Genomic DNA, 12,277 nt, shown 5'->3' with positions numbered 1-12,277 from the left:
AGAGAGAGAGAGAGAGAGAGAGAGAGAGAGAGAGAGAGAGAGAGAAAGAAGAAGAAGAAAGAGGAGGAGGAGGACGAGGAGGAGGAGGACGAGGAGGAGGAGGACAAGGATGAGGAGGACGAGGAGAAGGAGGACATGGAGGAGGAGAAGGAGAAGTAGAAAAATGAAAATAAGTTGAAGGAGGAGACCATGAATAAGAAGGTCAAGATGACTTTAAGAAGAAGCATGAGGAGAAGATGAAGAAGAACAAGAACAAGAAGGAGAAACACAAGCCGAACAAGAAGTATAACAATAAATTGATTAAAAATGTGAATGAGAATTATACTCATGAGGAGAAAATGCAGAAGTGGGGAACTCAAGAGAAATATATATCTCTGGATGGCACAGCCCTGCTGTGGACATCCTCCACCTACGCTCAACACACCTCCAAACCATACCCCTCCAATTAGTGTAGCCCTGTATGAGTGGATGAATCCACTGGCAAGGTGGAGGCACCCACCATCAAGTGCTTTTCCATAAACCGACCTGTGATCATTGCTGCAGTGGGGAGAAAAATTTGAACACATGAGTCTTTGGGGACCAATCCAGATACAAACTCTAGCTGTTTGTCTTTGGTGGGTCCAACGTGAACTAAGAAGGTCTGGGGTACAAGGGGCTATTTCCTTGAAAGGTGTTCCTGTAGGGGACCTCCTGTGCATAGAGGGTCCTCAGGGAGGAATCAGTGGGGAGTCTTTGGTGCAACAGTAGCTGGATTCGGGGGCTCTCAGGTCTGTGTGTGAGACCTGAGCTGGCAGAGGCTCTCAGTTGTGGGGGATGTTGGGTAGTGTATTACTTGAGTGTCACCTACCACGCCTCTGCCCCTGCCTCTCCAGAGCTGAGGATCCCTGCAGATGGAAACGTATATTACGCCCTGGATGGCAGAGTGGATTATAACTTTCTTCTTTGGGAAACAGCTGCCAGCAAGTTGTTTAAAGTCAAGCCAAAGGAGGTAAACAGCCACCTTCTTCAGTCTTTACTCCTGGTGCCACTCCACATCCTCCAAGGGGACAAGAACCTCAGGTTCTGGATGGATGTTGTAGAATGCCCACAGGGCCAATGCCAGGCTGGGTGGGGTGCAGGTGCTGGGCTTTGCTGATGTTGTCATCCCCCACAGTTCTTGGAGCCTTCTGTGGCAGTGGCATCCAGGATCCCAGCAGCTGTGAGCAGCAGCTCTGCGGTGGCTGCAGGACCATTGCCCCAGGCCACCCAAACCAATGAGTGGTGCATGAGAAAAGTCACCAGTAGCAGCTCCTCACTGCTTCACTCCAGCGAGCAGGTGGAAGACAGCCGCTTTGTCCACGTCCTCCTAGAGGGACAGAGCCTGAGGGAGACAAAGCGCATCCTGGTAAGCCCGACAGCAGGGCTGCCTCCTGGGTGTCCCCACAGTGGAAGGCAGGAGACACAGCTAACCCTGGGGCTGTGGTGGGAAATTAAGAAGAGAGAGGTCAGTCTTAAGGGCTTGACCTGAGTGGGGAGAGCCTCAGCATGCCCAGCTGCAGCGGTGAGTGGGCCTGTGTATTGTGGGTTTGGCAGGCCAGAAGTGCAGACGGAAGTGCTGTGGACAGATGAAGGCAGAGATATGTCCAGGGTGCAGGCTGCAGTGCCTAGAACTTGGTATTCTCAATGAGTGAGGTTGGAGCAGCGGAGCTGGCAGTGACTTGTCACATGTGTAGGAGGGGGTGTGTTCCTGGTGGCAGGGAAGAGAACCTCCTTAGCATGACTAGGTGTGAAAATTTGGGGTCGGGATCACCTGGGGGGTCATGCCAAACTTCGGAATGTCAGTCTTTGCATGTATGTAAATACGGAGCTAAAGGGGTTCTTGGCAGAATTTCTATGGATGTGCAGTAGACACGCTAATGCTGCAGGTGTCCAGCTGCAGAGGAGACATGTTCAGTGACTGCCAGTGCTGAATCAAGTACATCATTAGAACCAGACCCGCACCGAGCTTCCAGAGCCCAGGGCCTCTCCAGGCTATCATGAAGCACTCAAGTGCACACTCTTGTATCTGAGTCTGTTTTGTGTAGTGGCAGTCAGGACCAAAATTTTCAGTGCATCTGCCTCTTCCACCCACAAAGGCAGCCTGCATCCCAGAGCACACTTGGTGCGCAGATCCCTGGCCCATTGCTGTCATCTCAGTGAGATGAGAGTGTGTCTGTGCATAGGCAGTTTGGTCCTTTGACCTGAGTGGAATGTGGCTCCCCAGGGGGAGGGGAGATGGCAGGTACAGGCAGATATTTGTACCAGGATTGTTCTAGTAGCACGTTGCAAGAACCCAGGCGGTATATGGAGGCCACACTCAGGTAGCAGGATAACAAGATTGTGCCCTTGTATATGTAGCTAACATTTCTCCTGAATGTTTGACCACAGTCTTCTGGGTAGCTCCTCTAAAAGCCATTCTCTGATGACATTTGTCCCACCCTGATCTAGGTGACGTGTCAGGAGAGGGTGACAAGCCTCATCCGCAGGGCCTTGGACCAAAATTTGTTGCAGCATGAGGATGTGGACAACTTTGAGCTGCTGAGAATGATGTCTCTGCATGACAGTAAGTAGGACAATCAGACAGTGGGGAGACATGATCCACAGTGGGCTCAGGATAACTCACAGCCAAGAGAAAGTGGGCCTTGGCCCTAAAATAGCCAGAGTGTGGTGGGCCTGGTGCAGGAAACCAAGTGCAGTGATGGGCGTGTCCAGTGTGGACGAGTTCAATGAGGCCCCAGGCGGCTGCTGGACCTCTCTAAATGTGTTCTCCCCTGGACCTGGTCTGGCAATGCAAAGCTAATATCGATGAGGGCAAGGCAGAGAGAGGCTCAATCTATCATCAGTTTGGTTTATGGCTCACTGATAAGGATGCCTTCAAATGAAGAGGAGCAGAGCATGGGTCCTGATTGGATCAGCATTGCTATGGACGGAAGCCGCACAGGTCCCAATCCATGGCCAGGATATGAGAAGTCCTGCCTACTCAAGAATGTCAGGATTGCAGCAACTGGGAACAGGACTCAGTGAAGAGGAAGTCAAGGCCAGGGGACAGCCTGTTTGGGTTCTTTTTGGAACAATTCCAAGTCCTCTGTGCCTGGGTGCCCATCTCCTGAAGATATCAGAATGGCCAGGTTATTATTCCTTCCAGCAACAAAGAAGGGCATCTGAAGAACAGAGGCCACAATGCTGAGCTGTCCACAATGCCAGTGCTCTTTCCTTTCTTGTGAGCCCGACACTCCTAGCCTCCACCATCCCAGCCTGTCCACAGTAGAACCCACCATCTGTCGGTCACGTAAGTGAGTTTTCCCATTTTCACACACTGCCTCATTTGAGTTGGCTCTGTCTCACACATGAGGAAGACTGAGGTGCAAGGAGCTGGGCAAGGGGCAGTGTCTGCGAATCTCAGGGACTTGGGAGGCAGTGCAGGGGGAAGGGGATTTCCAAACAGCCTCAGAAACTTAGGGAGACCCTGTACCCAAGTCAAAAGGCCTGGGAATGGTCTCAGTGCTTAAGTGCCTCTGGCTTTATCCCTAGTAAAAAAATAAGCCAGTCAAAAGGAATTACCAAACCGAGAATCTACAAAGGTGATTTCAGAAACAGACTTTCAACCCAAGCATCAGTTGAGAGCAGGCTCCAGACCAGGGGAGGTTTGTGTGTAACAGACGTCAAAAGGGAGGACTACGGGGGGCCTGGAACCCACTAGGTGTGATGGCATCTATGCCTTATGGCAGGAGGGTGGCAGTGATGCCGGCCCTCTCCTAGATTTTGGAAACCTTGTTTTCATTGGGGAAGCTTTATGGAGGTGGAATCTATTTTAGCAATCCTGGTCCAGATGAGGTGCTGACTACCACAGGTAGAAGCCTATCCAGAATGCGGTGTCTGTTATTCAGTCTTTCCTGACTGTGACAATGACCAAGAAAGGAAGTCACTTGTCTTTGGTCTTGGTTTCACTCCTGGCCATTGATTGAGAACTGATTTCATCTTGGACTACTGAACAGAGGCTGCATCTGGGCAGAAGAGTGTGATAGATTTGAACTCCTCAGGACGCCCCACCATTGCCAGAGAAAGAAGGAGAAGGAGGAGGAGGAGAAAGAGACACTCCTGAGTGGGGAGAGGATCACACGATAAAGAGCAGGAGGCAGAAGAAGAAAAAGAAGGAGGTGAACAGAAGGAAGGGTGGAGGGAGATACACAAGAAGAAGAACAAGAAGGAATCATGTAAGAACAGGAAAAAGACCCAGAAAGAACTACAAGAAGATGCAGGACAGAAAGAAGAGCCAGAAGTAGAACAAGAACCAGAATAAAAGTACCAAGCAGACAGCTCCTGATGAGAAACAAGGGGAAGGAGAGCGATCCTAGAAAACAATAGAGTTCTCCAGGGCACCACCCTGCTCAAGTCCTCCCATGTCCATGCCCAACACACCTCTGATGGATACCACCTCCCCTCCGTGTATTCATCCATGAGTGGATTCATCCAGGGCAAGGGGATGAATTCCCCCACCATCCAACGCTTCCCTGAATGCCCATGTGTGAGCATGGCTGCCCTGGGGAGAAAGGCCTAAGCACAGGAGCCTTTGCCAATCCTGATGCAGATCCTGGCAGTGTCCCTTTGGCAGATCCAACCTGCACTGAGAAGTTCTGGGCCCAAGGTGCTGTTTCCATTGCCAGGTGCTCTTTTGGTTTAGAATCCTGTACATCATCTTCTCCAGGGAAGAATCACTGAGGGAGTCTTTGGTGGCACTGTAGCTGGATAGGAGGGCTCTCAATTCTGGTGCAGGCTCGCCCTGGCGGAGACTCTCAGGGGTTGTGGGTGTTTTGTGGTCTAATCCTTGAGTGCCACCTAACAATTCTCTCCACTTTGCTCTGCAGAAATCAAGGTCCCTGACCACTCACTGATGTATCTGTCCATGAATCCACAAATCAAATATTATTTCATCGTGAGGAAACGCCGCGAGGTCAAGGGAAAGGAGGTAAACCCCTACCTTATTCAAGCTGTACTTGTGCTGCCATTCCACTCCCACCTGGGGAAATGAGAAGCCTGAGCACCTGGACATATGTGCTAGAAGCCCATAGAGCCAACTGACAGGCTGGGGTGGCTTTCTGTTTCTGGGTTTGCTGATGTTCCATCCCCCACAGTTCTCAGAATCAACCTGCAAGTCCTCCAGGCCGCTTTCCCACAAGCAGGTGGGAGACACCTGCTTAATTCGTGTCCACTTAGAAACACAAAGTCCAAAGATGGCCAAGACTGTTTTGGTAAGCCTGGGAGCAGGGGTGTCCCCTGGTGCTTACACCTGGGTGGGGAGCAGACACTGGTCCAATACCATGAACTACTCATGCCCTCTTGAATTTGGAGCTTCTGGATGATCAGGAGGATAGATGGGAATCAAGAAGGAAGAGGTCAGTGTGAAGGGCTGGAGCTGAGATGAGGGAGAGCAGCAGCTTGTCCACCGCCATGTCTGAGGGAGTCTGTGTGTCAGGTGGCAGCATGCAGTCCAGAAGGGCAGAGGCAGGTATGGGTGACAGATGAGAACAGGCCAGGACCTAGGTTGCAGGTTCCTCTGTATGGGATGCTGGCCTCTATGGAGCAGGACACCAGTATGAGGTTCTGCATGTTCCTTGAACAGGGAGCTGAGAGGGTCTCTCTGCAGAGTCAGTATGGATGTGGAGCAAGCACACTAAATGTCCAGGTAACCCAATGACCACCCTTGGCGGAACAGGTGCCCTCGTACACCCCAGCCAGCACTGAGCCTCTGGAGGCCAGGAGCTCTCATGGCTATCTTTCGTCACTCCTGTGTGTGGTCATGTTCCTGGGTCTGATTTGGGCCCTGGCAATCCAGACCAAAGCCTCTAGGTTTTGTGCCTAGGCCATTCCCAATGCCGCCTGCATCCTCGGGCAGACCTAGGATCTTGGAGGCTATTGTCCCATTCCTCCCAACTTGTGGGATGAGATTGCATCTGTATGCAGGTAGTGGGGTCCTTTCACTTGGAGAGAAGTGCAGCTCCACAAAGAGCAATGGCAGGTCCAGGAAGTCCTATGTACAAGGATTGGGCTAGTAGCCTATGGGAAGAGCCCACGCGATGAGCAGGAGGTCAGCCTCAGGTAGTAGGGTCATGGATGTTGCCCTTGTATTTAGAGTGGAGGTGCCTCCAGAATGCCCCTGCCCACTGTCCTTGAGTAGTCACTTCAAGGCCCATTTCCTGAAGGCCTCTCTTCCATGCTGCTCCAGGTGACCTGCCACGATCGGGCTCCTGTCGTCATCCGCAGGGCCCTCGAGCTACACTTGCTTACTCAGGAGAAGCCGGAGGAATATGAGCTGGGCCAAATCATCTCTCACCGTCAGAGTAAGTGGGACAATCAGATGACAGAGAGCAAGGGTCAGGATGTGGACTCAGGTCAACTCTTAGCACCAAAGAGCAGTCTCTGACCCCCAAGAACACTCCAACAGGGTGTGTTGGGCTCGTGCACAAAGCCAACTGCACTTCTGCTGGTGTAAGCTCTCCAGGTGTTTTGGTATACCCCAGTGGCTAGTGCGGCTCCCCACCAGGTGCCCTGCCCAGGACATGAAGATGCATGCAAAGCTGACATCATTGAGGAGTGAGGAGGAAAGCCTCTTTCCAGGAGCAGTATGGTTCTGTGGTCTGAGATAGGAGTGGTTTCAGAGGAACATGGGAATGCATGGGCTAAAGATGGAACTGGCATTTTGTGGACTGAAGCAGTAGGATTGAAAGCCTTCTGTGTGACCAGAAAACCACTGCCTGGGCAGAGCATTGCCAAGATTCTAGCAAGCAGTAACAGGATGAAATTGGGAAGAAAACACAGCCTGGGAGACAGCTTGAATCATCTGTTTTTGCATCAATTCCATGGTCTTCCGCACCTGAGTCCACTAGCCAAGGAGTGATCCCAATAGCCAGGTTATGATCCCTAACTAGAGTCAGATGAGGGCTTCCTGAGCACGTAGCCACAGAGCTCATCTGATAATAATGTCAGCGCTTTTTCATTGGTTGGTTGGTTGGTTGGATTTTATGAGCCAAACACCTCAGCAGCCATTATCCCAGCCTATGTACGCTGAAGACCACCATCCCAATGAGTTCTAGGATCACTTGTCTCCTATCTTAACCTTCTGTTAGGTTAGTAGAGTCTATGGAAGAGGAAGTCTGTCTGGGGCCTTGGTAGCCTAAGAAATTCATAGCAGAGATCCCCACATCCAACCCAGAAGGGATAGAGAACAGGCTCTAGGTTAGAGGAGGGCGACAGGAAAGAGGTGTTCAGAGGAAGAAGAAGCTGGCTGTTGTATTCCCCCACTCGGGGTCATGGCACCACTGGGCCATACACCATGTCGGAGGGAAGCAGTCCCTTTGCTGGTCTTTGGAATCATTGTTCTCAGGAGGGCAGCATTTGGAATGTGGCCTCCATTCTCAGAAGCCTGGTTCACATGGAAGCAGGCTCCACCAACGCAGAAGCGTGGCTCTAATGTGGTATCCGTGCTGGTCAGCCTGTCCTCACCGTGGCCATACTTGAGAATCCTAGGCCTTTTCTCTGGGTTTCACAACTTTCTCTTTGGTTGTGCACTGAGGCTGTCCATAAAGCTCTAGTGTGTGGCAGTGGAGAGCTCCTCAGCCCTTGCCACAAAGGCATAGACTGGGAGAGAGAGAACAAGGCTGGGAGAGAGGGAGAGAGAGAAAGACGGAGAGGAGAAGGAGGACCTCTACTTGGAGAATGAGGATTCAGTGGAGCCAACAGGGACAAGGTACTGTTGCCCAGGGCGCACTCCTGTTTAGGTCTTCCTCCAAGCATGCTCAACCTTTCTTCCAGTCCCTCCCACCTCCCAGTAGTGTATTCATCTTGAATGAGAATTTCATGTTGACATCAGAGCACTCACCATCCAATGCTTCCTTCCAAACCCACCTGTGAAGATGGCTCATGTGGGGTCTGAATCTTCGGCACTTTTGTGGGAGATTTCAGATGCAAACCCTAGTGGTGTGCTTTGGCAGACGCAAGAGGACCTGGGATGTTTTGGAGTCCAAAGCCTTTGGTAGGAACAGACATTAGGTCTGTTGAAGTGCTCTGCCTAGTTCTTCCTCAGGGAGGACTGTGGAGGCTGTCTTGTTGGTATTGGTGCTGAATTGGAGAGCTCTCAGGTGTGTGGCTCAGTTCGTTTCTGGCACAGGCTCTCAGATGTTGGGGTGTCCCAGGGAGCACCTCCTGAGCCACCTTATTTTGTACACCCCTCTCTCCCCAGAGCTGAGGATTCCAGCGCAGGCCAACGTATTTTACGCAAAGAACCTTCACACAAAACCCAACTTCGTGCTGAGGAAAAGGAGCCTCTCCCAAAAGAATGATGAGTGGATCCAGCCTCAACCTCCCTCTAGTCCTGCAAAGAAGGCTCCAGCCCTCCTGAGGATGCTTGCAAAACCATTCTGCTGCTGTGTGCCTGGGCGGGGCTGAGGCAGCCCAGGAATATTTACATTGATTACTATTTGCTTCAAAGTTTGAATCTATAGTTTGCCATTGTCTTTGACCTTGTTTAGTAACACAGTTGTTACTCTATCCTGTATTTGTTGTTCCCATTAATATATTATTATTTTAAAATATATATGTTTTTGTTACCTGATCTACTGTGATGATTTGTTACCTGATCTACTGTGATGGTTTTGATCAAAATTGTGCATTTGATGATAATGAATGCCATGCATTTAGGAACCTGTAGACTCTAGACAATGAATGAATGTCTACTGTTGCATGGACTGGTCTGCAGAGTCCTGTAGCATTTGAGCTTGTGTGAGGGCTTCATAGGGCTTGCAAAAAGTCCAGGTCAGATGGTCCTGCATGAAGCTTAGCTCCTAGTGGTCTCCTCTACAGCATAAGGGCCAAGGAGAAAGCCACTTCCACACAGAAGATGGGAAGCTACCTTATGAAGGTGATCGTAGGTGTGGGACCCTCTTGCTAGGACCCTTTTTCTATTGGGCCAAAACTGTGCTCTGAATGTGATTGCTGAGAAGAGCTTGGAATTTCCTGATTGAAACAGTTCATGCAAGCTGCTTCCACTTGCAGGAACAAAGTGTGTTCTCGTTGAGCACTTTGGGGTGTCCCAGGTTGCACTAGAGTGTGTCAGAAGCACTTGTAATGATTGGCATTCACGGTTTCACATTGAAGCCTCTGTGCCATCTGTCAACCACTGATGGCTGCAAGTGGGTACCCTGCCTTTCAATGAGTTTTCTGAAAAAGTAGGAGTTTTGAAGAACTGATCTTCTCAGCATTCCCCTTGCCTCCCCAAGTTGGGTGATGTCAATTATACAGGCTTCCTTGGGAGCACACATTTTATATTGAGCTGGAATTGGACTCTGGATGCGATTGCTGAAAATAGCTGGGGAATGGGAGAATGGAAGCTGTTTGCTGCAAGCAGTTTCAATTTGCTTTGTTGATTAACTTTGTTGTAAGTGAGCACATGCTATTTTTTTTTTCCTGTGGACCTAGAAGAATTCAAAACTGCTTCTTACAGGTGACAGGCATGCTTACACATTGAAGCCTCTGTGCCATTGATAAAAAAAAACAGTTCACTCATGTGGGCACCTGCACTTCAAGTGAATGTTGTAAATGAGTGTGACAAATGGATGTCAGTGAGACTTTGGAGAACTGATCTTCTCAGCTGGTCCTCTTTTTCACTGCACGTTGGTGATGCTAGATTCAAGAGATCTCTTTCTGGCACCCTTTGTGTTTCATGCCTGAACTGTGCTCTGAAAGTTCTTGAGGAGAACAGCTTAGAAGTGCAGAAGTGAAGCTGTTTGTTGAAGCAGCTTCAAGTGGCACAAGCTAACTTGTTCTCAGTGAGCACATGGGGATTTTCCCTGGTTGAAGCAGTGTGAATGAGAATGGCTTCTCAGAGCTGGTAGGCATGTTTGCATTTGGCAAACTTTGCCATCTGCCACCCAGAGTTCCTTGCATGAAACTTACATTTCCAGTGTTTTCAGAAAGGTGTGATGAGTGGGTTTCCATGGAATTTTGTGGAATTGATCTTTTCAGGCAGTCCTCATTGCCTTCTCAAAATTGTTGATCCTGGTGCAAGGGCTCTCTTGTCAGCCAACATTGTATTTTGGGCCTGACCTCGGCTCTGAATGTACTTGCTGTACTTCCCATCTTTCCTCTCTCTGGTCCACTCCTCAGATCCCATCCTTCTTTCAATAGGGCCTCATCCAGGAAGCCTGCCCATGTGCCTCCCACTTGATTTCAACTTCTCCAGTGCACTTATTGTCAAAGCAGGGACTCCCAGGAGAGATGGCTCTCCATTCTGCACACTGAAATTTCTCAGCAGGGAGGACTCCTCCATGCTTGGATGGCGGGGCTGCAATCACCTGGAAGGTGGAAATAGGAGGCTGGTGGTGTTCCTAGCCAGGATGCTGGTGACTGGAGTGCATTTAATCTATGGCCCTCAAGGAGGTTTATGCTGCAGATTTGTGTACTTCTGCATCTGTATGCACACAGTTCTTCATGTGGGGAAAAAAGCAATGTTCTCAAAGTTTGCTTTATATTATACTCAACTGGTAATTTACAAACCCCAGTGTCCCATCTTAGCCCAGAGCCTTTCCATCAGCCCAGGGCCAGTGGGTGGTCCAGCGGTCAGTACTATGCACAGCTCCCAGGTGGCTCCAGTGTGTAGCTGAATTTGAGAGCCAGTGTACTGTAGGATTTGCCCTTGAGGTTAGAATTCATTGACTTCCTCTTATGTCATTTCACTGGTTCAGGATATTCCTTGTCTCATGAACTATTCTGTGAAATCTTCAAGTTAGCCATCTCTGGTCATTTCTTCCCTTTGATGGCACCTGGTTCAACAGCTTGTTCTTGGGTGGGGTCGGTCATGGACAGTTTTGTCCCTGGGTCACAGAGAGGGACAGGAAGACCCTAATGTGGAATGGTGGTGTAGAGAGTAAGGGTGGGGCCAGAGCCCACACTGTGGTTAGGGTAGGGAAGGGATCTGAAGAGACTACCTTGAAAGCGAGCTCTGGCTGCAGTTAACCAGGAATCAGGGCCTGGAAATGGAAGCCATGACAGGGCTTCTGACTAGAAAGGACACATCTTTCTGGGCTCAGTTGGAGGTCCATCGAGGCAGAGGAAAAGAGAGAGGATGCAGGAGAGGGGGATGGTCTAGATCACAGAGCAGCTCCGTCATCTTAGAGAATGGATTATTTTCTTCCAGTTGTTGGTAAATGCTAATTCATTCACGTGTTACATTCACATCCACCTCGTCCATTGGAAAGGCTGCTCAACCACCACAGGCAGTGGTATCTTGGTGGATGTGTGCATTCTAAAAGGAGGTGAGGTTGGCACCAATAGAGTGTGTGGGCGCTCAGGCATTGGCAAGCTTGCTTTGGAGAGTGAATCCTCTAAATGTTATTGGGCTGTTTTTGAAAGATCGTGTGGTTTGGCTAGACCTAGAATGCTTCCACACAATTTAGCATGATGTATATTTTAGAGACCATGATCACTGAGGGGCAGGTTGCTGGTGTGAAGCCGTGAGCATTAACATCTATCAAGTTTCTCACCTGGAGTTGGCTTCCTACAACTGGTGACAGTGTTTTGCTCCTACGGAGCAATACTGAACAAGTCTCTGGGCCAGTAATCCATTGCTGAACTCCTTCACCAACAAAAAGACACTGAGTGAAGGTGAGGACCAGAAGAGCCCGGGAACCACCTGACAGCAGCCCTGAAGTCCTGAGCTCTGGCACATCATATGCCAACTCAAATGGGTATCAACCTCTTCCTGGGCTCATTAGAACTGTGTGCTTCAACTTTCAGAAACAAATGCAGAATGACAGAATCTTCTCTGAGGACACTTCTCTAAGTCTTGTTTGCAGCATGTCTTCACTGGAATGAGTAGTCATTTGGCATTCTGTTGTACTTAAAATTTCATGAGATTCTACTCCTACTTGGTAGGTTGAGTGAAAGTGACTCGGCCTGAATGCATTTTACATCCCAAAATATGGCTTGTCTTTTCTCCTAAACCTATCAGGGCAATCAGAGCAGCCAAGGAGTACTATAAATTCAGGCACAAAATGGCCAGATAGACTGGGATCACTGTATATCTTTCTAGAACCTTCTTTCATGCTCTGGCTTCCCTGAGGTAAAATGGAGACTCTGTGATCCAGATTTGTTAGCAAGTAGTTTTCTTGGGAGGTGATGCTAGAAAACTCCAGGTGGGAACAGGAAGTGATTAGGAACTGGAAGACAGGGTGTACCAGCCAGTTGTTGTCACTGAGTGACTAAGCAC

The 12,277-nt window shown here is 49.6% G+C and overlaps 1 protein-coding gene across 3 annotated transcripts; it reads left to right on the top strand.

Annotated features, from left to right (window-relative positions):
- Positions 1 to 36: 36 nt before the first annotated feature.
- Positions 37 to 8,626, top strand: LOC144369215 (uncharacterized). Of its 3 annotated transcripts, XM_078028406.1 has the most exons (8): positions 37 to 988; positions 1,154 to 1,384; positions 2,467 to 2,581; positions 4,884 to 4,984; positions 5,151 to 5,267; positions 5,639 to 5,701; positions 6,242 to 6,356; positions 8,255 to 8,626. In XM_078028406.1, exons 2-8 carry the CDS (start codon positions 1,265 to 1,267, stop codon positions 8,458 to 8,460), a joined length of 837 nt encoding a protein of 278 aa, XP_077884532.1. In that variant the 5' UTR covers positions 37 to 988; positions 1,154 to 1,264; the 3' UTR covers positions 8,461 to 8,626. The 3 variants fall into 3 exon arrangements, with proteins under 3 accessions (XP_077884532.1, XP_077884533.1, XP_077884534.1); XM_078028407.1 differs by lacking the exon at positions 5,639 to 5,701 and having other exon boundaries at positions 40 to 988; XM_078028408.1 differs by lacking the exons at positions 5,151 to 5,267; positions 5,639 to 5,701 and having other exon boundaries at positions 40 to 988.
- Positions 8,627 to 12,277: the final 3,651 nt, after the last annotated feature.

This window comes from Ictidomys tridecemlineatus, chromosome 12 (genome assembly GCF_052094955.1).
Source record: "Ictidomys tridecemlineatus isolate mIctTri1 chromosome 12, mIctTri1.hap1, whole genome shotgun sequence".
Classification (NCBI taxonomy): domain Eukaryota; kingdom Metazoa; phylum Chordata; class Mammalia; order Rodentia; family Sciuridae; genus Ictidomys; species Ictidomys tridecemlineatus.
Note: the sequence above shows the minus strand (reverse complement) of the source record. Positions and strands in the feature narration are given on the sequence as shown.

Coding starts and splice junctions, on each gene's coding strand:
- LOC144369215 (XM_078028406.1), top strand. CDS start 1,265: ATGAGAAAAGTCACCAGTAGCAGCTCCTCACTGCTTCACTCCAGCGAG. Junction 2,582..4,883: donor AATGATGTCTCTGCATGACA/GTAAGTAGGACA, acceptor TTTGCTCTGCAG/AAATCAAGGTCCCTGACCAC. Junction 5,702..6,241: donor CAAGCACACTAAATGTCCAG/GTAACCCAATGA, acceptor ATGCTGCTCCAG/GTGACCTGCCACGATCGGGC.